The following is a 24,560-nucleotide window of genomic DNA, read 5'->3' on the forward strand; positions in this document are numbered from 1 at the left end:
TGTGGCCAAAAGGGGGGAAAAGTTTACATCAAATTTTGTAGAAAAAGCTCGGTATCTAAGATATATAAACAACTAACAGGTATACAGAGTGTTCCAAAAGTGTTAGTGTCGTTTCCTGAAACTGCATTAAGATTTTCTGAAGATGTCAAGTTAAAAAACCAAAAGTAATTTCCTAATGAATATGTGATCAAAGGATAGAAAAAAATAAATCTCAAGTCTTGCGAACAATGAATAGTCATGTGAAAGAAGGCTTCAAATCATGAAAAGAAATACAAATTTCACTTGAGGGCCAGTTGGCAAAGATGGCAAAAGATAAGAATAGTCAATGCTAGAGAGGCTGTGGGGAAATGAGCATACTAGTGCATTATTGGTGGAACTATGATTTAATGCAACTATTTTGGAATTATACAAATAAAGTGATAAAGACCTAAAGATTCCCCATCTAGGCAAATACCTCAGAGGTCACTGATAAAAAGAAAATTCCCATATATATCAAAATATTTATAACAGAACTTTTTGTGATTGTAAGGAACTGGAAACAAATTAGATGTCCAATGAATGGGAAAACATTAAACAAATTATGGTATGTGAATTAATGGAATATTTCTATGTTGTAAAAAATGATGACTATGACGAATAAAAAAAGAAGCATGGAAAGATTTAACTGAACTGATAAAGTGTTAAATAAAGTAAAAAATATACCACAAAAGAAAATAATAATCACAAAACAACTGAAAGTGAGTGTTATAAAATTACAAAGAACAAGCATGGTCCCAAATTAGAGATATATGAGACTATAACTTCCCCCACTTTGTAGAGATGGGCAGTCTATGGATGTGGAACATCACATATAATTGTAGATTTTTTTCAATGTATTGATCAGTTTTGCTGATTTTTTTTCTTATTCTATTTTTTTTCTATTTGAATAAGTTTATTTAGTCAATTTATAACATTATTCCTTGGTTACAATAATCACATTATTTCCCTCCCTCCCCTCCACCCACTCTTCCCGCAGCCAACTCGCAATTTCATTGGGTATTACTTTGTGTCCTTGATCGTCTTCTTTTTAAAAAGTATACTTTATTCATGGAATGACCTTGTTATCTGGAGAAATGGAGAGATATAAGGAGAAATTTAGACAAGATCAATAAAAATTGATTTTTTAAAAAGCGTTGGATGAATAAATTCCTATATTATTTAACCTGGAGAGATGTCTGCTGCAGGGATGCTGACCCTCTGGGGTAAAGAAGCTACAAAAGAAACCATAGAAGTTCTTGTACTTAAATATATATCATTAAGCACTTATCAAGGGATGGACTTGAAACAGCTAGGTGGCTCAGCAGAGGCCTGGAGATGGGAGGTCCTAGGTTCAAATCTGACCTCAGACCCTGGAAAAGTCATTTAATCCCCAATGCCTAGCTCTTACCACTCTTCTGTCTTGGAACAGATAATCAGTATGGATTTGAAGACATATAGTAAGAGGTGGGTTTTTTTTTTTAAAGAAACAGAGAGAAATGGGCCTGAAACAGTTACTTCTAGCTGATAAAATGCTTGTCTCTTTTACTAGACCTTTAGTTTATCTATCTGTCTACTGGGTCTAGAGATGTTGCTCATAACAGGCAGAACAATGGAGAAAAATGCACTGGCTCTAGTGTCAGAGGATGTAGGTTCAAATGCCACCTCTGACACTTGTCATCTGTGTTTGGGCAAAATATTTAACCTCCCTGGGCCTCAGTTTCTTCATCTGTAAAATGAAGGGTTGAACTAAATGGCTCTTCCAACTCCTGATCTTATGAAAATGAGAGGGTTAAAGACTAGATATGGCTCATAGACTTAGGACTATATACTAAGAAAGGGACTGTATTAGCTCTCTAGAATCCTTTCCAGCTCTACAGTGACACAATGGCATGATCTATTTTCTCTCTAGCTCAAGGCTTAGATGATCAAGCTCATGCTAGTTACAGAAATACCCATGACCCACCCAGGACCTGGGGGAGTAGAGCCAAGGGATAGTGAAAGGAAACCAGATCTTTTCTGAAGGGACAGATGGAACAGAGGGGATGAAGGCAACAGATCAAAGAAAGGATCTTGAATGACCACCAGCTGGAGATGCCAAGGCCAATGTCTCTTCTGTCCCAGGATACCTCCTGAATGAAACTGGTACCCCAGTCAGCAAAGTGGAAAAATACCATCATCTCTGCGGATAATTCACTGAAACAACTGTTCTACAGGACCTCTGGAAACTTCTCTGGGGCCAAGCTATAGGATCCTGCCCCCTGGTGACCAAGAGGACTATCTTGTGGAAGAAAGAGCCTAATGGTGGGGAAGTTACAAGGAGGCAGATTTCTGCTCCATATAAAAATTTCCTAACAATCCAAATTGTCCAGCAACTAAATGGATTTCCTTGGGAAGTAGTGAGCACACCATCAATGGGAATGTTCAAGCAGAGGATGGGTTATCAGTTGGTGGAATGTTGTAGGAAGGATTTCCGCTTAGACAGGGGTTATGATAGATGCCCTCTTGGGATGCCCAGCTCCGGATTCTATGAACCTAAGGCTGAGGGCTTAAGGTTTTTAAAATAAGGCATTAGCCAGGGAAGAATCTGAACAGTACTTCAGGGCCCTGCTTAAATCCTGCCCTCCCCTCACACACACATAAAGCATTCCCTGATGATCCCAGCCCAACAGTCTCTTGCTATTCTGGGCTCCTATATTTATAATCTAAACCCATAATGCTCAGTAACTACTTATTGTTCTGAATGTTTACCTTATTGGCTTGGCTATATACCCACTTTTGCCTCAAATATGACATGTAAACGCAAATGTGGTTTTCAATCAGTAAATATTCTTCTTCTTTCTAAGTCTAGTATGTATGTATTTTTTTGTATTTCTATGAGCAGCTTGAGGGCAGAGCTTCCGGCGTCTCCTGCTTTCTGTATCTCCTCTTACTCCCAGTACCCATCACAGGCGGTGCTTAATACCAGCTGACCTCTTTGCTTTCAAAGGGATGGCTATACATATCATAGCCCTCCGTGTATTGGCAGGAACCTCTTCTCCTCTCTTGTCTTTCATACTGCGGAGATAATTCCTTCATATTGGGGTCATCTCATCAAGGAGAGGAAAAAGTTCCTGAAGCCCAAGAGGAGAATGTCACCCAAATGAAGCCGGGGGAAGAATCGAGTTACTTCACTAGACTGGATGAACGTTTCAGAGCTATCAGGAGCAGATCAGCTTAGGGGGTTCAGCAGATTGAGAGCCAGGCCCAGAAATGGGAGGTCCTGGGTTCAAATGTGGCCTCAGATACTGTGTGACCCTGGGCAAGTCACTTAACTCCTATTGCCTAGCCCTTACCTCTTCTCTGCTTTGGAACCAATACACAGTATTAATTCTAAGACAGAAGGTAAAGGTTTAAAAAAATAAAAAGAATTATCAGGGCCAATTTCAGAGAGCCACTAGCTACTATAATATGATTTTGACTGGCTGTTCCAGACAGATACAAAAATCTAGCTCTCTGTCCCACTGTATGTTCATGCTATGATATTCTCTGTGGTTTCTGGTTTCAGGAATAATCCTACCATTTGGTCTATACAATCCAACCCAAAATATCCCCTGGTGGCAGCTACTGGGCATATTACTAAGAAAAACAGAATGTCTCCTAATGACATTTTTTTTTTTGCTGCTAGTAGCAACAAAGCCCCTGAAGCAATCGCAAAAATCACTCTCTCTGTATTTCCCTGGAAAATCCTTCGCTAAAGGGGCAGAATCCCTCCCTCCACAAAGGGCTTCTGCAATGGCAGAAGGCCTGAAATCCCACAATTTCTGTTGCTGAGGGCAGCCTGCAGCGAACCAAAGATACAGAGAAGAACTCATTCCCAGCAAAAACCAGCTCCATTTTATTAGAGGGTGGCAAAGAAAGAGGGACAGGGAGCTGAAGGGCTCCCCTGGAACACTGTGGGCTCCCAGTCACTGATGCACTCCTTCCTCTCTTTCCTTTCCCCGCCCAGGTCTCCCCTCCTTCCCACAGCTGGCCAGAATGGGAGGTGGTCCTGGGGAACTTGCCATTCCAGCTCCTGCAAAGCAGAGGAAGGAGAGGGCAAGTTAGGCAGGGCAGGGGCTCCCCCTGCTGGGGACAAGGGAACATTACCTCTCCCACCCTGAGCCTCCCCATCCTCACATGACTTGCCCTGGATTTCCCATACACAGGGCACTGACCTGGGCACCAGGGGAGGCAGGAAGGGTAAGGTACAACCCAGCTACCAAGGAGATAAAGTGGTGGAGCCCTGCAGGGGCCTGGACACCTGAGTCTACAAACACTATAATTCAGTATACAACTTAGCTAGACTTATATATATAGACTTATATAGACTTAGCTAGTATACAACCAAGCTTAAATTCTTCTAGTCCAGCCCCCTCACCTTTTACTTTTTACAAGCTTTGAGGCAGCTCTATGGACCTGTGGATAAAATGCAGGACCTGAAATCAGAAAGACCCAAGTTCAAATCCTACCTCAGCCACTAGCTAGACTGAGCTCTATGCCTCAGTTTTCCTCCTCTGTAAAATGGAGGTAATAATAGCACCTGCCTCCCAGAGTTGTTCTAAGATCAAATAAGATATTTTATAAAGCACTCTGCAAATTTTAAAATGCAACATAAATATTAATGATGATGATACCAATGATGGAAGTTTCCATACCCCATAAGTATTATATTTAGACTTTCATAACCTATTGGAATGCATCCCATTATCTTCACAGAAGCTAACATTAAACTAAGCAGAAGAAATAATCTTCAAGGTGGGTTTTCAGTTCTCTTTTTTCAAGATGGATGCCAGAGGCTAATATGGAAATAAGTTTTTCATGACTGCATGTATAATCTACATCAAATTGCTTGCCTTCTCAAGGGTGGGGAGGGAGAGAATTTGGAACTCAAAGTTTTAAAAAATATTTTTAAAAAAATTTTTACCATGTAACTGAGGGAAAAACAGCAAGAAAAGATGGATATTGGGTGTGCTTCTGTCACTTCACAACTCCCTTAAGAATTCCCTAAAACAGGGACAGCTAGGTGGCTCAGCGGATAGCGCCAGGTCTGGAGGTCCTGGGTTCAATCTAACTTCATACCCTAGCTATGTGAACTTGGGCAGCTCACTTAATCCTAACTGCAGAGCTCTTAACACTCTTCTGCCTTGGAACTGTTCATTAGATTGGATCCAAGACAGAAGGTAAGAATTGTCTTTAAAACTGAAGCCCAAAGGTGGTGAGTCAATTTGTTGAAGGACATGCCACAGGTTTCTCCCCACAAGGCTCTCAGGGGGCTGGAGCTCGCTCTTGGCCTTCTCCCCCATCTATCTTGTTCTCATTCTCATCCAGGGGCACTCCCCACCATTTTCAGAGCAGGAAGCCCCAGCTGTTGGGATACAAGTGGCTGAAGCCAAAACACGGAGGTAAAAGGGTCAGAAGCAGCCTTGCTTATTCTCTAGCTTTAGAGCTCTCCACCCCTGCTGAGGGGGGAGCCCTGTTCCCAGAGCCCGGGCCTGACTGACCTGCCCCCTTGGGTCCATCCTGCCGGCCAGAGGCTGCTGCTTGCAGCTACTTGGCTCCCAGGTAGGTGATGGTCTTCCCCGTTTTCTTCAGGGTCTCCAGCAGGGTGTCCACACTATGCTCTGAATCGATGCACACCTTCTTGTTGGGCAGGTCGATCTCAAACTGGACCCCTGCCAGGGATGGGAGGGAACAATCATCAGAGCTCCTGTTTCTTTATTAAGCACACTCTCTACAATGGCTCTATGTGGTAGGTAGGACAATATGATTCCTATTTTGTAGGCAAGGAAACGGAAACTCAGGGAGGGAAGTGACTTGCTCAAGGTCATATGATATACACTAAGGCAACATATTAGAGTGGAATAGCAGCAAACTAATTTGGCTTCTGGCATTTCCCAGCTGTATGATCCAAGGCAAGTCTCTTATTCCCAACTCCCTAGTCCTTACCACTCTTGTGCCTTGGAATGAATGCGTAGTATCACTTCTAAGACAGAAATGGTTTTAAAAAACAAAAGGCATTGACTTAGGCGTCAGGAGACTGGCCACAAGGACCGGCTCTGTTAAATACTATATTATTGGGAGTAAGTCATTTCCCTTCTTTGGAATTTCCTTGCTTTCTTTATAAAATAGTTGGAACTGGAGCTCTTTAATGTCTATTTAAGATTTAATAGTCCATTTTAACTCAAACCCAGTCTCCCAATCCATGTCCCAAACTGTGCTCTGTAAGAAGCAAATTTCTCTTTCCATTGTGTCTTTTTTTTTAATGTCATCTTTCAGTGAGCTGGAGGTCAAATACCACTAAGTAAATTCAGGTATAGACAACCCCTCAGAGAAAGGAAGTTAAAGAACCAAGGAACCTATGAGACAGGAAACTGATTCCACAGGCACTGCACCCCTGGGCTGCCCAGGCAAAGTAAGAAACTATGGTGGGTTCCTGAGATATGACGCGTGAGAGCTAGTGGGTGGAGAAAAGAGCTTATGAGGTCAGACCAGGAGCCAGTCTGGGGCTTCTGGCGGGAGCATGGAGGGCAGAGAAATACTTAGCTACTGGCCCATCAGGGCAGCCAATAGATTAAAAAGCTACGGATCTCTCTTCTACCTTTCTTTCTCTTTACTACTACTACTACTTTGATTTAATAAAGTTATTAAGCTGCTAACAGCCTCATAATTTTAATTATTACAGCTCTCCTAGGATAGGAGAATGCCGCTGAAGGAAAGTTTCCTTCCAACTTCCTTCCAACTCTTTCTTTGGTATTTCTGAAGTCAACATTTTGTTCTCCCCTCCAAGTTAACCTGGGATTCTCTTCTTTGGTTTCTTTTTCCTTCACTAGCCCACCACTGTGCTTGCCCATCAGACCGAGGAATGCCAACACTGCCTACCAGGAGCTCAGTGGCGCAGTGATTAGAATACTGAAGTTACATTTGAAGTGAGAAAACCTGTTTTTAAATTTTGCCTCAGATATTTACTAACTGTATGATCTTGTGCAAGTCACCCCAATGTTCTCCACCTCGATTTCTGTTTATTCATAAAATGGAGATAAAAATAGCACCAATCTCATAGGGTTGGTGTGACAATCAAAAGAGATAACATGTAAAGCACTTTGCAAACTCTGTAGTCCTATATAAATGTTAGTTATTATTATGACTTCTCTGTTCTCCTTACCTGGTGGATGGGATCTACTGGCCTCAGGTTGCCAATGCAAGTATGGAATTCAATTCAGCATTAATTAAGAATCTGAATGAAAGGCACTGTGGGAATCATTGGGGTAAAACCAAAACTGGGCCTTCCCTCAAGAAGACTAAATTCACTCAGGTAGAAGGGAGACTACAACATACAAAGTAAATTCAAAATCATTCAAAATCATTTCAGGAGTGGGAGAAAGCTAAGAACATGAGGGACTAGAAAGATGATGAGAGAAGAATTCCAGAGATTTCTCTTATCATGAGAAACAGAGAAAGTTTGGAGACAAGATAGAGGAAAAGAGAATGGGTTCCAGTTCCAAATGTGCTGAGTTTGAGATGCTGAAGGAATATTCAGGAAATGTCAAAATCAGCAGTTGGCAATTGGGAACTACATTCCAGAGACTGAAGCAAAATATATAAATCTGGGAGTCATCTGTATATTAATAATCAAACCTAGGGAAAGTGTTGGCATCACTAAGAGTGAGAGCATAGAAGGAAAAAAATACCCAAGACAAAATTTTATGGGGTCTCTATACTTAATGGGCAGGAAGAGGGAAAGGGATAGTCACACAGGTAGTATGAGAACCAAGAAGATGGTTTTATGGATGCTGAGGGAAGAGAATAATCAGAGGAAGTCAAGAATGGGGGGATAGGGAAGCAAAAATTTCAAAAGTTGTATTTAGAAGTCAAGTAGAATGGGACTCTGAAAAAGCCAATGGACTTTATCAATTAAATTTTTTTTGTTGTTTTAAAATTATTTTAAGGGATGGCTCTCTGGGTAAGAATAGAGAGGGATATAGTTGGAAATGAATGTGATTTAACAATTAACGAGCTGTGTAATCTTAAATAAAACACTTAACCTCTTTCTGTACTTTAATCTCATCAGTAAAATAGAGATAATAAGAACATCCATTTCAGGAGGTGATTATGAAAATCAAATGAGACTATTCATATAAAGCACTACTTATCCTTTAAAGCACTGTATAAATGCTAATTATTATTGTTAGTCTTTGTCTCAAGGGAGGACTTTATGAAGGGGAGGGCATTGGGAAGTGACAATATTTTTTAAAGGACATCCAATAAAGCATTTACTTAATTTTTAAAAAATAAGAGGGAGACAATGGAAGTAATGTGTAGATGACGTAAAAGTTTTAGGAGAATGGATATTGATCAAGAACAAGATCATGAGGGAATGGCAGAATGAAGGAAAGGTATTTTTAAGGATGGGACAGACCAGAGGATGTTTGTAGGTGAGCAAGAAGGAGCTAGCAGTTAAGGAGACTGAAGAAAGATCCCAGAAGAGATCAAGAAGGAATGAGATCAAAATTATAAGAGGGGGCAACTAGTTGACGTAGCCTGAAGACAGGAGGTCCTAGGTTCAAATCTAACCTCAGGCACTTCCTAGCTGTGTAATACCTGGGCAAGTCACTTAAAACCTCCATTGCCAGGGGGCAGCTGGGTAGTTCAGTGGAGACCCAGGCCTAGAAACGGGAGGTCCTAGGTTCAAATGTGGCCTCAGACACTTCCCAGCTGTGTGACCCTGGGCAAGTCACTTAGCCCCCATTGCCTAGCCCTTACCACTCTTCTGCCTCGAAACCAATATACAGTATTGTAAACCTCAAAATTTCTCAGACTTATGAATGTTAGGGGTTTCCCCCATTGGGGAATCTTCTACTTAAAAAAATTCCCTAGCAGATGGTGAGAACTCTACTTGAGTGTGGGGGCTCCTAGCTATGGGAGTGTCCCTGCTCAACCCTACTTAAGACTGTTTTAGGACAGAAACCGGCTTGCTAAACAATGAAAGTACTTTGATCCATGCTTATGGAAGGGACAGGAAGTTCTTTGAGTCATGACTGTTTTAGAATTGATACAATGGGATACTAAGTACCTATAAAGGTGGGGCAACTTGTAAACTACTTAAACCTAAAAGGGTGATAACTTATTCAGAGGTTTTTTCTAATGAAATTTGTTGACACAGCAGCATTTTTTCCTGACTTACTAAAGAGATTAAAACTACTCAGCTGTGAATTCAAAATGGGCAGTCCTTTAGAAACATCTACAGTGATTGGTAGATGTAAGGACTTAGGGGAGGTGACAGAGGAGATTTTGCCCTTAAAAATAAGAGCTTGGATCTCATTCAGGAGAGGAATCTCGATTTCTGACTCTCATTCTGAAGGAGAGTTCCTTGAGGAGATCCTCTGAGGGACTCTGCCCCTCTGGGGTAGGAGCTCTGGAGGCTCTTGAGAGAGGCCCTTTGAAACAATCTCTGGCTGGAAGACTCTTTGAGGAAGGACGCTGGCCTGGTGTCACTAGTATCCTTGTTTAGTCAGACTTTGTGGTGAGTTTTAAAAAACTGACTGATTTCTCTTTTAAGACTCAGGTCTAGGCCATATTGGCTTGAGGCCCTTCATACTTATTCCTTTCTTACTCTCTCTCTCTCTTTCTTTGATTACTCATTGTATTGTTAATTAAAATCTCTATAAAACCCAATTGACTTGGGTATTTGAATAATTGGGAATATTTCCCTGGCGACCACCTTATATTTGATTTTAAATCCAAGACACTGTAGTGAAACATATTTCTGCGGTCAAATTTACTCACCCTCTCTTATATCTATCACAATTTATATCTTCCACTATTTTAATCACTACAGTTTAAGACCTCAACCATTTTAAATCTCACAGTATTGATTCTAAGAGAGAAGGTAAAGGTTTTTTTTAAATGGACAGATTTGTCGTGGTAAGAAGAAAGTCCATCTACTCATCAAAGAAAGTAAAAGATAGAATGAGAATGAATGGAAGTAGATATTTTTTAAAAAGAGGATAGTTGCAACAGAGAGCTTCTATTTTCTCAGTAAAGCAGAAGTCAAAGACTTCTGTTCAGAAAGAGAGTAGAAAGAAGTTTTGGAATGACCATTATAGAAAGTATGATATAATAAGTCTATTTAGGAAAAATAAAAGGATTTTAGGGCACAAGGGAAGGCATAATTATCATTAAATGCATTTGTAGTGTAAAGAGAGGGTACAACTTTTTCCAGTAGTTTTCAGCAAGACATAAGAAGCAAGAAAAAGTGAATGGGGTTTTGCAAGGCTTACCTGGTAAAAAGACAAAAGGGCAAGAGTCAACCATAGGGTCAAGTCTTTGAAAGGACAGAAATGAAATCAGAACAGGAATGATACATGAATTAAGAAAACACTTAAGATACATGAATTAGGAGATGTAGAGGGCCTGGAGGTCACAGTAAAATTGAAGTATAGGTTTTAGGAGGGCTAAGGCAGAGGGAAAGATTGAAAAACAGGAGGTTAAATTAAGAAAGAAAAGTTTTGGAGGTCTGAATCGAGGAAGCTGAATATCAGAGCAAGGATCTGGGTGTAGCTGAGGTGGAAGGTCAAGGTACTTGAAGAGACACTGACTTAAACAATGATGTCCCCAAGGATAATAAGCATAAGATTTAGGCTACTATGAGCCAGGTAAGAAAAAAGATTAACAATGACCAGGAGACTCCAACTGAATTGACTGCCAACTAGTTTTAATGTCCCAGCAGCAGAGGAAACATAGGTGGTAATTAGATCCTTAGGAGCAGGGCTGAACTTACCCATTCTGGAGCCTTATCTTAAAAAGGTGGCTTGGCAGAGTCCATCCCAAAAGCCCTCTGAATACAATGCAGAGTTTCCAAACTCTGAGTTCTAGGAAAGCAAATTTCCTCTGCATTCTGCCCTTCCCCCACTAATCCTACCCCCAGTATTCTTGATGCTCTTAGGCTTTGATCTGCTCTGGGTTAGCTTCCCCTCTCAGGTACCTGGATGATGAGCTAGCCTAGAGTTCCTTTCAAAGGAGGACTTCTACTTCCTCTGGCTCCCAGAAGCCAGTTCAGTTGTTTCAGTTGTGTCTGACTCTTCTTGACCTTATCTGGAGTCTTGGCAAATTTCTACCCCAGTTCATTCTACAGATAAGGAAACTGAGGCACATTGGGTAAAATGATGTGCCCAGGGTCACACAGCTAATAAGTGTCTGAGGCCAGATTTGAACTCAAGAAATGAGTCTTCCTAACTCAAAAGTCTAGAATTCTATCCACTGCACCTTTTATAGAATAGAAAATAAGATATGCTTGATAAATTGCTAAGGTAGTAAATGTTAACAAAACAAACAAATGAGACATTTTCAAGCAATCTCAGAGAAGTGTTCAAATGGGAAGGGGTGAGATCTAGGCCCCAGCTAGGGGTCTGGCACAGTTCTGGACCAAAGACACTTAAAAGATGAAAAGAACCTTTAAGGCCATTTAATCTAACACTTATTTAGGGAGAAAAATGAGGATGGAAATAATTTGTCTAAAGTCATGCACAGAATTAGTTGGTAGATTTAAGACTTAGAACCTGGTCCCATTGGGGGAAGCAGACTGAGACACTCTGTTCCAGAAAACAGTTCTCTCAGACCCCTACCTAGGGAACAATCGAACATGAGGCTCCCTCTACCCAACAGATTCAAGATCTGGGATAGTATTTTGTCTGTAATATGCCAGGTCTGAAATGCCTATCCTTCTTCCCAAAATTCCTCTACGGAAAAGAGAAAAGGACCCTCTTAGAGGCTCATATTTCTAAGCAGAGACCCTCTGGGGAAAGCAACTTCCATGTGACTAAAGGGAATGGCACTAGATTCAAGAGCAGGGCTTAATGTTTTTGTGTCCCCTTTGGACATTCTGGTAAAACTTGTAGATCCCTTCTCAGAATAATGCTTTTAAATGTGTACAATAAAATACACAGAAATTACAAAGGAAATCAATTATATTAAAAGACATTTATTTAAAATTTAGTTGTGATTGGTTTATTTCAATTGTGTCTGACTCTTTGCAACCTTATTTTGGAGTTTTCTCGCAAAGACACTGAAGTAGTTTGCCATTTCCTCCTCCAGATCATTTTTACAGATGAGGAACTGAGGTAAAAAGGGTTAAGCGACTTGCCCAAGGTCAGATAGCTATTAAGGGTCTGAGGTCAGTTTTGAACTCATAAAGATAAGTCTTCCTAATTTCCAAGCCCAGTGCTGTCCACCGAGACACCTAGTTACTGCCCCTCCCAACAAACACACATGTATGTAAGCCCCCAGATTAAGAACCCCTGTGAGCCAAGTAACTCAGCTCAGAGCTGCCATCAGGGGTCAGTAAGCTCTTTCACCTGAAGAAATGGTGGCAATCCTGAGGGAAATCAGACCTCACAAGCAGGCAAGGGAGAAAGAAGAGAAAAAGAGACTAAGAGAGTGGAGAGATAATCAGAGAAAAAGCAAGCTGGACAATGAGAAAAAGTAGGCAAAACAGAGAGAGATACAGGTGTCCCTCCCTCAGGCATGTTCCAAGAAGCTCTTCAGCACCAGGGAGTAAGCACGCTCACCTTTCCATCTATAACAAGGGAGGGAGCTGGAGACTGGGACTAACTAGTGCCTAAGGAATCCACACTACCCTGGACTTCCAGTTAGCCCAGGCTTGAACAAGTTCCTGCCCTCTCTAGTGGTTCTCCTGCCAGCCTATCGCAGGGCACAGGGCTTTTCCTAGGTGCCACTTGCTGAAGTACTCTACAAGGGACAGGATGAAAATCATCAGGATATCTGCAGACACCAACATATACAAACATAAGCTTGGTTTTCTCAAGAACTTGTCAAATGCATAGTTTACTCCTCCCGTAAAAGTTGACACTTGAGATTTTCTTTGTTTCTCTCCCCTGTCCCCACCCCCCCACTGGCCCAGCTTCACTTCTGTATCAGTTCAAGAAATTAGAATTCAGCTCCTAACAAAGAGAGGGACTCAGTGTTGATCCTCCCTTCCTCAATAGTCACAGGCAGCCAGCAGGGCTCCATTCTAGTCCCTGAACGTTGGCTGCCCTGCTAGCTAGCCTCAAAATTCAAGCCCCTATGAAAGTGTCTAGGGAAAAGGCAGTTACACTTTTGTGTCTCTATCCCCCATCCCCACTGACATCCCCAGAATAGGGCCTTGCATACAGTAGGCACTTAATAAATCTCATTGAACTAAATGGAATAATAAAAAAATCAGTGATTAAATGAGAATAACCTATCTCCTTGCTCAAAGTATCTTGACAGTGGATTAACACTATCTTCTTTGTATATGACCAAAGAGGCCTGGTATGGTAGAAAGGGAGTCCTCAATGAGGCCTTAGGAGTTTTGGGTTCTAATCCTTCCTCTGACACTAAGTAATGATATGATTCTGAGCAATTCACTTTCCTCCAGATCTCCATTTCCTAATCTGTCACATAAGGGGCTAGAGAAGCAGATACTGATAATCTATTCCAAATAGTCTTTGAGTCCATAATAAGCTACTACATAATAAAAAAATAGTAAATATAAATATAAAAAAATAATTTAAAAAGTACTTTGCTCAGAGGTAATAGAAGAGCATGCAGAGACACTTGTAACTGGCCTCAACCTTCCCTGTATTTCCTAGGCTCCTCCATTCATGCTCTCCAGCCTCCTCCATCCCACTTACCACCCAGCTTGTTGAGGACTCTGGTGACTGCATTAGAACAGCCCTCGCAGGTCATATCCACAGTGAATTCATGTTTCTGAAATCAAAAGAGGAGAAAGGTTAGCAAATTGGTCCCCCAGGAGGCCGCCTCTCACCTGACTAGGAAGCTTGTGGGAGTTATAGAAAACCCAACCACGAAGGAGGAGTGAGAAATGCTGCTTCTCTTTAAAGCTAGTCAACAGGCATTTGTTAAGGGACTACCAGGTGCCAGGCATGGCGCTGAGGGCTGGAGATACACAGGAAGGCAGAAGAGAATCCCTGCCTTTGAGGCAATGGAGAGACAAGAAAACAACTATGTATAATAAACAAGAGAGATACAGAATAAATTGGATGAGGCATTAGAGAGGAAAAAGGAAAGGCTTCTTAAGAGAAGTGGAGATGACAAAGGAAAGTACTCCAGGCATGAGAAAAAGCTCCAGAGTTGGGAGATGGACCATGTTGTGAAAGAACAGCAATGAGGAAAGGCACTGCCAGAAGAGGCCGGGGAGGGTGGAAGGTGGAAGAAGCCTGGAAAAGTAGGAGGTTGCCAGGCTGTGATCAGCTCTGAATGCCAAACACGGTATTTTAGATTTTATTCTAGAGGGGATAGAGTTTACTGAGTGGTGGGGGAAATGCTCAGATCTGGGCTGCAGGAAGATCATTTTGACAAATGAGTGGAGGATAGACTGGAGCAGGGAGACCACAGGAGGAAGACAGACCCACTAGCAGGCTATTACAGTAACACAAGGGTGAGGTGATGAGACCCTGCACCAGGATGGGGGCACTATCAGAGGAGAGAGAGAGAAGGGGGCATATGCTAGAGATGAAAGCAATGGGCTGGGCAACAGACTGAAAGGGAGAGAGGGAAAGAGAGACAGACAGAGACAGAGAGGAAGGGGGGGAGAGGGAGAGAGAGACAGAGGGGGAAGGGAGAAAGGAAAGGGAGGAAGAAAAGAGTGACAAAGAAATGAGAGAGAGAGAGGGAGGGTGGAGAGAGAGGGAAGGAGGAAGAGAGAGGGAGAAAGAAGGGAAAGGCAGAGATTTCACTGCTGGGCATTTACCCCAAGAAGCTCAAAAACAAACAAACAAACAAAAAGAAGCCACAGAATATTAAAGGCAGTGTTGCTTGGTAAAACAAAAAACTGGAAATAACTGAAAGTCAAAAGAATTGGGTTATATGAAAGTACTGTTGTTTCTCAAATAAGTTACTCCAAGATACTTCAACTCTTAATTAGCCATTTTCTCTGGCTATCCTTCATGCCCTGAATGTTCTCCCTGCTCATTCCTCCTTCTCCTCTCACTGTTTCCTTGGCTTCCTTCAAATTGCTGCTAAAATCTCCTCTTCTACTGGAAGTCCTTCCTGGTTTATTTGCCTTCCCTCTATGGATTATTTCAAGTTATCTTGTATATAGCTTGGTTGTACATAATTGTCTTGCATATTCCTACCCATTAGAATATGACTTCCTAGCAGGCAGGAATTGTTTTTGGCTTTTCTTTATAACCCCAGAGCTTAGAATAATGCACAACATATAGTAGATGTTTAACTGACCAAATGAAATATTATGAAACTATATGAAAACAATGAATATATATGAGTTCAGAGAAACATGAAAGACTTGAACCAATACAAAGCAGAATAAAGGAAACAATAAACATGACTATAATTATGTAAATAAAAAACCAAAGTAAAGATAAACACTTATAATAATAATCCTTAATCTTGTTATAAAAAAAACAAACAGAAAATATACTATATGCAAACACCAATATACCCAAAAATTTATAAATAAGACCAAAAGCCATTCCCCAATAGCTTAAGTGGCCAAAATGTACCAAAAGTTTTCAGAAGAACTACAATCAACAGCTATCTTTTCTGTTTTTGTTTTTTTAAACCCTTACCTTCTGTCTTGGAATCAATACTGTGCATTGGTTCTAAGGCAGAATAGCAGTAAGGGTTAGGCAATGGGGGTCAAGTGACTTGCCCAGGGTCACACAGCTAGGAAGTGTCTGAAGTCATATTTGAACCTAGGACCTAGGATCTCTAGGCCTGGCTCTCAATCCACTGAGCCACCCAGCTGCCCCCAAAAGTAACAAGAGAGAGAAAAAAACAAACAAACAAACAAACAAACCACAATACTTGAATTAACATCAGCCTGGCACTGTGGTAGAAAGACATCTTAGAGTCATTAAGACCTGGGTTCAAGTGACACATCTTTTTTTTTTTTAACCTTTACCTTCCATCTTGGAATCAATACTGTGCATTGGTTCTAAGGCAGAAGAGTGGTAAGGGCTAGGCAATGGGGGTCAAGTGACTTGCTCAGGGTCACACAGCTAGGAAGTGTCTGAGGCCACATTTGAACCTAGGACCTCCCATTTCTGGGCCTGGCTTTCAATTCACTGAGTCACCCAGCCGCCCCCATGTCTTTTCCTTTTGAAGAGGTAGAAAGCTATGGTGGTGTTGTATAGACTAATTTTCAATGGTTTCAATTGTCTCATATTCTCTGACTTCAATATCTAAAATTCTAGAATCTTAAAGGAAAGTAAGATTCTTGGGTGGAAAAGGTGAGCACTAAGTACATCCAGAAATGCCTGGGATGAAGGAGTAAAAAAAAGTCATCAATAAAAAAATTTTTTTTAATTATTATGAATTGAATAACTGTTAAATAACAATGAAGAAAAATATAAACTAAAAGTAAAATCTTAAAGCCCTTAGAAGTTCCTAAGTTGAGGTATATATATATATACATATATATATATATTCTTCAGAAGGTAAAAGAAACTTTCAAGGAAGTATGGAGAATATCTATAATAATAAAAGGAGGAATATTATAATATCTCTGAAAAATGTGAAAAAGACAATTGGGCTAATTTCTACTGATTAAAACCAGGGGGTGACCTGGGTGGCTCAGTGGATGGAGAGTCAGATCCAAAGATGGGAGGTCCTGGGTTCAAATCTGGTTTCAGGCACTTCCTAGCTATGTGACCCTGGGCAAGTCACTTGACCTCCACTGCCTACACCTTACCACTCTTCTGCCTTGGAACCAATATATAGTATTGATTCCAAGATGGAAGGTAAGGGTTTAAAAAAAAACAAACAAATAAATGAGATTTGAATATGGAACTCTTTTCATACTGAGCTAGAAGAAAATCTACAACAACCCACTGAAAGATGAATAAACTGAATTCCAGAAGAAAGAGAGCTTCTGAATTGATTTCCAAACAATGAAGTTACCAGTCATCTGGTAGACCCTTGGTAAAGCATGTCCCATTATTACTGAATGTTCTCACAAGGCCTGAGTTCTATTCATAACAAATGATCTTTGTGAATCAGGACTCTCAGTCCTGTTCTCAATCAAATCCAATGCAAGAAACAAATTGTAGATTCAGCATGATATTGGGTAGCCCTTTCAAAAACTATACTGAGAATAAAATTATCTGTTGACAAGAAAGAGCATCAAAAAGACTATAATTTATTTGATTCTGTTCTGATAAATATTTAAAACTTTATGGTATTAAAATGTATGCTGAATAAAATTTTCTTTATGAAAAATTAATCAATTTTATTTCTTATTCCATATGTATGATAAACTACAGAACTTATTTTCTTTCACAGTGACTAGGGGATACAAGAAAGTAAGCAGGCAGAAAGGCTACAAGCATTATTAAGCATTTATTATGCACAAGGCATTGTGCTAATCACTAGGGTTTATAAAAACACAAGCAGACAACCCCTTCTCTTAAGTTTACATTCTATGGGGAAAGATAATTCATAAATGATAAATGAAGAGAGGATGAAGCAGATGGCAAGAAAAGACACCCAAGGGGGCATGGGAGTACAATCAGAAGCAATGGCTGGCTCAAGCCTGTCCCTAAAATGAAGGTTCCAGAAGAAACTCATCAGTAGGAGAAGGGAGCCAGCCCGGTGGAGAGATGTCCCAGAGCAAGAAGAAAGGTTTACTGAAGGCTAAGATAAGATGTAGGGGAACTGAAAAAGATTGGGAAGTCCTGCCTTAGAATTTAAAGATGGTAGACCCAAATAAGTCATCAAAAAACAATCAGTTGCTAAATCACAGAACTGGTTTTGCTGATTTTCCTATGCATACATGTAGGTCTTTCCTCTTCTTTATTTGCTTTTATCTTAAAATATCATGATGACCATCGAATGGGGAATGGCTGAACAAACTGTGGTATCTGTTGGTGATGGAATACTATTGTGCTAAAAGGAATAATAAAGTGGAGGAATTCCATGGAGACTGGAACAACCTCCAGGAACTGATGCAGAGTGAAAGGAGCAGAACCAGGAGAACATTGTACATAGAGACTGATACAATGTGGCACAATCAAATGTAAAAGACTTCTCTAGTAGCAGCAATGCAATGATCCAGGACAATCCAGAGGAACTTAAGGAAAAGAATACTATCCACAACCAGAGAAAAAACTGTGGGAATAAAAACATGATAGATCACATGGTTCAATGAGGATGATTGGGGATTTTGACTTTAAATGATCAATCTATTGCAATATGGAAATAGGTCTTGATAAATGATACATGTAAAACCCAGTGGAATTGCTTGCTAGCTCTGGGAGGGGGAGGGAAAGAACATGAATCTTGTAACCATGGAAAAATATTCCAAATTAATTAATTTTTAAAATGTCATGACTTTGACCAGTCTCCAAATACTGTACATTTAGTTTTCCTTTTTTTTTGGCCTTACATCTAGACAAGCTATGATTACTTCTATATAGGTAGCTTTTTATTTCTCATTACTTTGAGGTGATAAAAATCCCAGTTCCTTTTTGGAATATGCAATAAAATTAAAGTATCTAAAAGCACAACTGATTTTATGCCTTTTTTTAAAAGACCCTTCCATTTTCCTTCCATCTTGGAATGAACACTGTATATTGGTTTCAAGGCAGGAGAGGTAAGGGCTAGGCAATGGGGGGTAAGTACCTGGATACTGGTAAGTATCCAGGGTCATAGAGTTAGGAAGGCCACATTTGAACCCAACCCAAGGACCTCCTAACTCTGGCCCACCAAGTTACCCCCAACCTCGTGCTTCTTATTACATATGGTCCAACTGCTTTCCAAAACGTCTGCAGCAGTGACAAGTGGCAGCACAAATAGAGTGTATCTACTGTTTCCTCTTGATGAGCTTCCTAAAGCCTTCCCACTACAGGATAGGACCCTCAGCAGATTATCTGGACCAGCCTTCCAAGATGACAGAGAAAAGTGAAGAGAGAGAAAAGATCTTCCATTCTATTAGAAAAGTTCCTCCTAAATCTCTTCCATAAGATATCCTCCATCAATCAACAAGGCACCAAATGCCTACTATGCATCATGTACCATGCTAGGCACTGGAAACACAAGTACAAAGAAAGAAACAATTCCAGCTCTCAATCGGTGAGTCTAATGGGAGACATAATGAATATATATAAAAATACAAATAAATTTATACAGAAGGGGAAGCTAAGTGGCTCAGTGGATTGAGTGCCAGACCTAGAGACAGGAGGTCCTGGGTGCAATATCTGACCTCAGACACTTCCTAGCTGTGATCCTGAGTGAATCAGTTAACTGTTATTGCCTCATGGCCTAGCGCTTACCACTCTTTTGCAGTAACTGTATTAGTTGTCTAGTGGTACATAGTAGGGGCTGTGTAAAGGGAACCCCCTCCCCACCCTAGGGTCGTCTGACCTGCGTCCCTGCACTTTGAAACTGGATATCACATGAATGCACAGATGATGTGTCCAGGCCAAAAAAAAAAGGGGGTGTGGGGGGCGTGCTCTCTCTATTCCCTTGGGCAGTGGTGGCAGAAGACCATGGCTGAGAGAGATAGTCATGTAGAGAAACAGGTGGTTAGAATTAGATTAGAAATAGGCTTTAATGTCTATCTGCTTTCTTTATTCAAGTAATATTAATTAACTCTATGGAAACGAAGAACTAGGACTTTTTAATTTAACTTTTAACAGGGCTTAGTGCCTTGTTGACTGTTGATTAATTGGTGGAGGATACTCTATAGCAGATACTCAGAAGGAACTTTTCTTTACAATCATATTATTGATTCTAAGACAGAAGGTAAAGGTTTACAGGAAATCATTATACACAGTAACTGAAACATTGGGCTACTTTGCTACTATTAGCAATGCAATGATCCAGGGCAATACCAAGGGACCTATGAGAAAGAATACTATCCACATCGAGAGAAAGAATTGGTAGAATCGCAAAAGAAAATATATGATTTATCGTTGTTTATATGGGTATATGATTTGGAGTTTTGATTTTAAAACATTACTCTATTACAAAAATGAGTAATATAGAAAGAGGATTTGAGTCATAATATATGTATAACCCAGTAAAATTGCTTGCCAGCTACAAGAGAAGGGAGGGAAGAGAACATAAATCATGTAATCATGGAAAATTATATTTAAAAAAGAAAGTAAAAGTTTAAAAAAGTAACATTGAGATACTAGAAGGACAGTGAAATCTACAGAAACAGAGAAGTCTGGAAGAAGGAAGGATCTTTCAATCAGGGATTCTTAATCTAGTGAACCTGAACTTTAAAAAAATATATTTTGATAACTATTTCCATTTTCTATTTTTAACTGGTTTAGTTTGTAATCCTATATATTATTTTATGCATTTAGAAACATTATTCTGTGAAATACATTGGTTCTTTTTTTAAATCAAACTACCAAAGGTGTTTGTGACACAAAATAGATTAAGAATTCATGAAAAACGGGGAAAGATAATAATTTCAGTTTCAGATAAGACTGACTTTAACACCTATAGTCTAAAAGGTCCAGTGTTCATTTGGTAGGCTACAGGGATAAAGCTGGGGAGAGCCTGGGTTAGGATATATAAATTTGGGAAATATCTATGTTGAGATAGTAGTTGAATCCACAGGGTCTAATAAGGGGTCCCAAGAGAATGTGCATACAGGTAAAAAAGAAGATGGTCCAGGGTTTGGGGAAAACCCCATATTTAGGGGGTATGATGATCTGTCGATAAGAAATTGAGGAGTCTGATCAGACAGGTAGTAAATTAACCAGGAGAAAGCAGTTGGGAAAGTTCAAAAGAGGAAAGGGTATCTTGGAAGACGGAGTGGTCAACAATATCAAATTTAAAAGATCAGTTAAAAAGGATTAAGGATAGGAAAATAGACCACCAGATGTGGCAATTAAGAGGTTACAGGTAACTCTGGAGAGAGCATTACTAATTGAGTGATGAGGTCAAAAGCTAGATTTCAAAAGGATGAAGAGTGAATTAAAGGAGAGGAAGTATAGGCACTCTATGCAGACAAATTTTTCTACCTTCAGTTCTTTTTCTGAACCAAGGTAAGCCCTAATCTACTCATTAGTTTTCAAAGGACAAACAGCTGGTTGCAGATAGAAATCTTATAAGGCATACATGCATACTTTGTTTTATTGCACTTATGGCACTTAGTAGATATTGCATTTTTTAGAAATAGAGGGTTTGAGGCAAGTCTACTGGTTCTGTTTTTCTTTCTTTTTTCCTCTAAATTTTTAATTTTATTTTTTCAGTTACATGCAGAAACAATTTTTGATGATGGTTCTGTGACTTTTTAGAATTCAGGTTTTCTCCCTCTCTACCCCTGTTCCCCCCTACCAAGAGTCTCATATAGGTTACACCCATACTGGCACCATTTTTTCAACTGCATGTGCTCACATCATGTCTTTCACATTTTGGTAATTCTTGAAAAATTTCAATCTTTTCCATTATTATTATATCTGTTATGGTGATCTGTCATCAGTGATCTTTGATGTTACTATTGTTAATTGTTTTGAGACAATTGATAAATATGTTCTGATTGCTTGTTCACCTCTCTCTCCCTTTCCCTCAAGCCTCCTTCCTTTTCCCCTGAGATAGAACAATATTGAAATTAGACCAATTAATTAGTAACCCTACAACGGCCTCTAAGTGTTCAAGTGAAAAGAAGAGTCAATTGATGCCACAAACTTCACAGCTGTTTTATTTTTTTAAATTGCCACCACCATCCTATCTTCAGCAACCACCACCTGGATTAGCCAATAAACTTTGTGGCACTGCCCTCTGATAGAAAAAGATTACAATTCACTGAAGACTCAGATGATGGTTAGCATTTTTTAGCAATAAAGTATTTTTAAAATAAAGTATGAATGTTATTTTTTAAACATAATATAATTACACACTTAATAGACTACAGTATATTGCAAATATAACTTTTGCGACTTTTTGGGAAACCAAAAAATTTATGTGACTCACTTTACTGTAATATTTACTTTCCTGCAGTCATCTGAAACCAAACCCCTGATATCTCCAAAGTATGCCTGGGTAGACTCCAGACCTCTTTCCTTCCTTCTCTCTCTTTCTTACAACACAAAAGGCAGAATCATCAGACTTATTTTCCACTGGGGTCATCTTCAGCTCAATGTTAACAGGAGGTAAACCAGAATGAGTTTCTATACTATGCCTGCCACTCAAGTCTGGGGTTATTAGTCTCAGAAAAAGAAATGAGATCCTCAAAATTACAAAAACAGGGGTTGGAACTTTTCTGTATCACAGACCTCTTGGGAAGTGTGCTGAAGCCTATGGATCCCTTCTTAGAACAATGTTTTTAAATGTTTAAAATAAAATATATAGGTTTAGGAAACCAATTTTATGGAAGTAAAGTCATCAAAGAAATTTTTTTCAAGCTTCAGCTTAATAACTCCTACAATAAAGGAACTTTATAATGGGTGGGAGTCCCACCTCCAGGTATATGAGCCATGGCACATGACAGTCATGTGATTTAAATCCAGGCTAAAACCATGGGTCCTCCTTGTTTCAGAAATTCTAGCTGCTTTCTACCATCTTGGTATCTATCCCCCCAAGCTAATCTCCTGATGGGGCCTCACTGCTGACCCGACCTGAGATACATCTTAAGATCTAGACTAACCAGACATGTTGGGGCCCATCCCACTACAAAAACAGTTGCTTATTCCAATTCATTTATTCAACAAACTTATATTTAGTATAACTATCTATTCTGGGGATTTAAAGATAAACAAGAGCCTTTCTATTCTAAAATAGCTTATAATGAGTATAATCTGGAGTATAAGCAGAAGACAAAAACAGGTACACGGTTAAAAAGACTGTACGCTATAAAGAGTATAAAGGGTAGAGGGAACTACAAGAGGTATCAATCAATCAATCAATCAATCAATCAGCAAGCATTTATTAAACATCTATTATGTGCCAGGCACTGGGCTAGGTGCTGGGGCTAAAAAGATAAAAGTGAAACAAACCTTAGCTTTGAAAACACTATAATTATAATTGAGCTCTGTGTATGTGTATATGTGTGTCTGTGCATGTGCACAAAATAGATGCTATGGGAGGAAGAGTGCACTTTATAAATACTATTGCATTTGATCCTCAGACCAACTCTGGCACTGGGAGGTGGATGCTGTTATTATCTCCATTTTAGAGATAAGAAATTGATGCAAACAGAAGTTATATGACCTTCCCAGGGCCATAAAGATAGTGTCCAAGATCAGATCTGAACTTACATCTTCCTGACTCCAGGCCCAGTGTACTATATCTACTGCATCACCTAGATGGAATGTTGTATGTAAGGAACATAGAAGAAGGCTAGTCTAGCTGAATTAAAGTGTGTTAAATGATGACTAATGTGTATTAAGTTGGGTCTATGTTGTAAAACGGTCTACATTGTAAAAGGTGTTTTTTCTATCAAGCTTGCAAAAATACAAGATCATTTTAGCTTCTCTCAATCACCTTCCTTACTCACTTTCCCTCATCTCACAAGTGGAATTAGTAATCCAAATCTTGCTGATTTTAACTCTTTAATTTCTCATCTTCATCTTTTCCCTTCAACTCACACAGCCACCACCCTAAGTCAAGTTCTCCTCCAACTTCTTCAATGGTGTCCCTCTCTCAAGTCTCTCTTCATTTCAATAATCTTCCACAGTCACAACTGATTTTCCTAAAGCATGTCTAACCATGCTTCCCCGCCCCCCCCCCCCCCCCCATACACTGCAGCTTATTTCTAAGGTCAAATATAAACTTCTTTGTTTGGCCCTTAAAGCTCTTCATAATCTAATCCTTTCCTACATCTCCAGTCTCCTTACATATCACCCCCATCGAACCCTCCATACAGACACTCTATTATCCATTCCCACTGGCCCCCTTGCCATTCCTCACACATATCATGCCATCTCTTATCTTTATGGTCTTTGCCCTAGGTGCTAGACCCAAGCCTGGCCTGTTCTCCTTCATGGATTCCTTCAAGACTCTGCTCAAAGTGCCATCTTCTACAGGAGGCCTATCCAATTTCTTCAGCTGCCAAAACCTTTCCATCTAAGGTTATTTTGTGTCTGTTTTGTATATGTTTTCTATAAGCACACATCTCCTTCAATAAAATGTAAGTTCCCTGAGGAATGGGATTATTTTTTTCTTTGTATCAACAGCACCTAGCATGATGCCTGACACATAGAAGTTGGTCAATAAGTATTGTTTGATCAATTTGAATACTAAGTCATGAATATGGTAAATGCTTAGAAATATTTGCTGAATGACTCTATCTGTGACTTCAATCTACTACAGTGGTTCTAGAAAGTATGGTGTAGGGATGCCTGGAGTCCCTAAGATCCTTTTAGGGTATCTTAGAGGTCAAAACTACTTTAATAATACTAAGACATTTTACTTTCCCTATTAAATATTGATTTAGAAAAAGCTCTTTGAGGATCCTCGATTTTTAAGAGCATGAAAAGATACTAAGACCAAAAAACTTGAGATCCAATGATCTATATCATAAATGTCAAATGCACAGCCATATGTGGCTC

At 39.8% G+C, this 24,560-nt stretch overlaps 1 protein-coding gene across 4 annotated transcripts in view; it reads right to left on the reverse strand.

The window, feature by feature from the left end:
- Positions 1 to 367: 367 nt before the first annotated feature.
- The window catches only part of ATOX1 (antioxidant 1 copper chaperone), a 29,011-nt gene continuing 4,818 nt past the window's right edge, over positions 368 to 24,560 (reverse strand). Inside the window, exons 2-5 of one of the 4 annotated variants that reach the window (XR_008915143.1) lie at positions 13,707 to 13,782; positions 5,538 to 5,708; positions 4,415 to 4,472; positions 368 to 1,104 (exon numbers count right to left, since the gene is read on the reverse strand). Coding sequence is in view for 1 of the 4 variants with exons in the window: in XM_007473911.3 (XP_007473973.1) it covers positions 5,584 to 5,708; positions 13,707 to 13,782 (201 nt within the window). In the remaining 3 variants the exon portion in view is untranslated. Of the gene's footprint in view, positions 1,105 to 3,868; positions 4,070 to 4,414; positions 4,473 to 5,537; positions 5,709 to 13,706; positions 13,783 to 24,560 lie in introns of those variants that run through there. The other 3 variants (XR_001626624.2, XR_001626623.2, XM_007473911.3) reach the window with 3 other exon arrangements.

Source organism: Monodelphis domestica, chromosome 1, assembly GCF_027887165.1.
Source record: "Monodelphis domestica isolate mMonDom1 chromosome 1, mMonDom1.pri, whole genome shotgun sequence".
NCBI lineage: Eukaryota > Metazoa > Chordata > Mammalia > Didelphimorphia > Didelphidae > Monodelphis > Monodelphis domestica.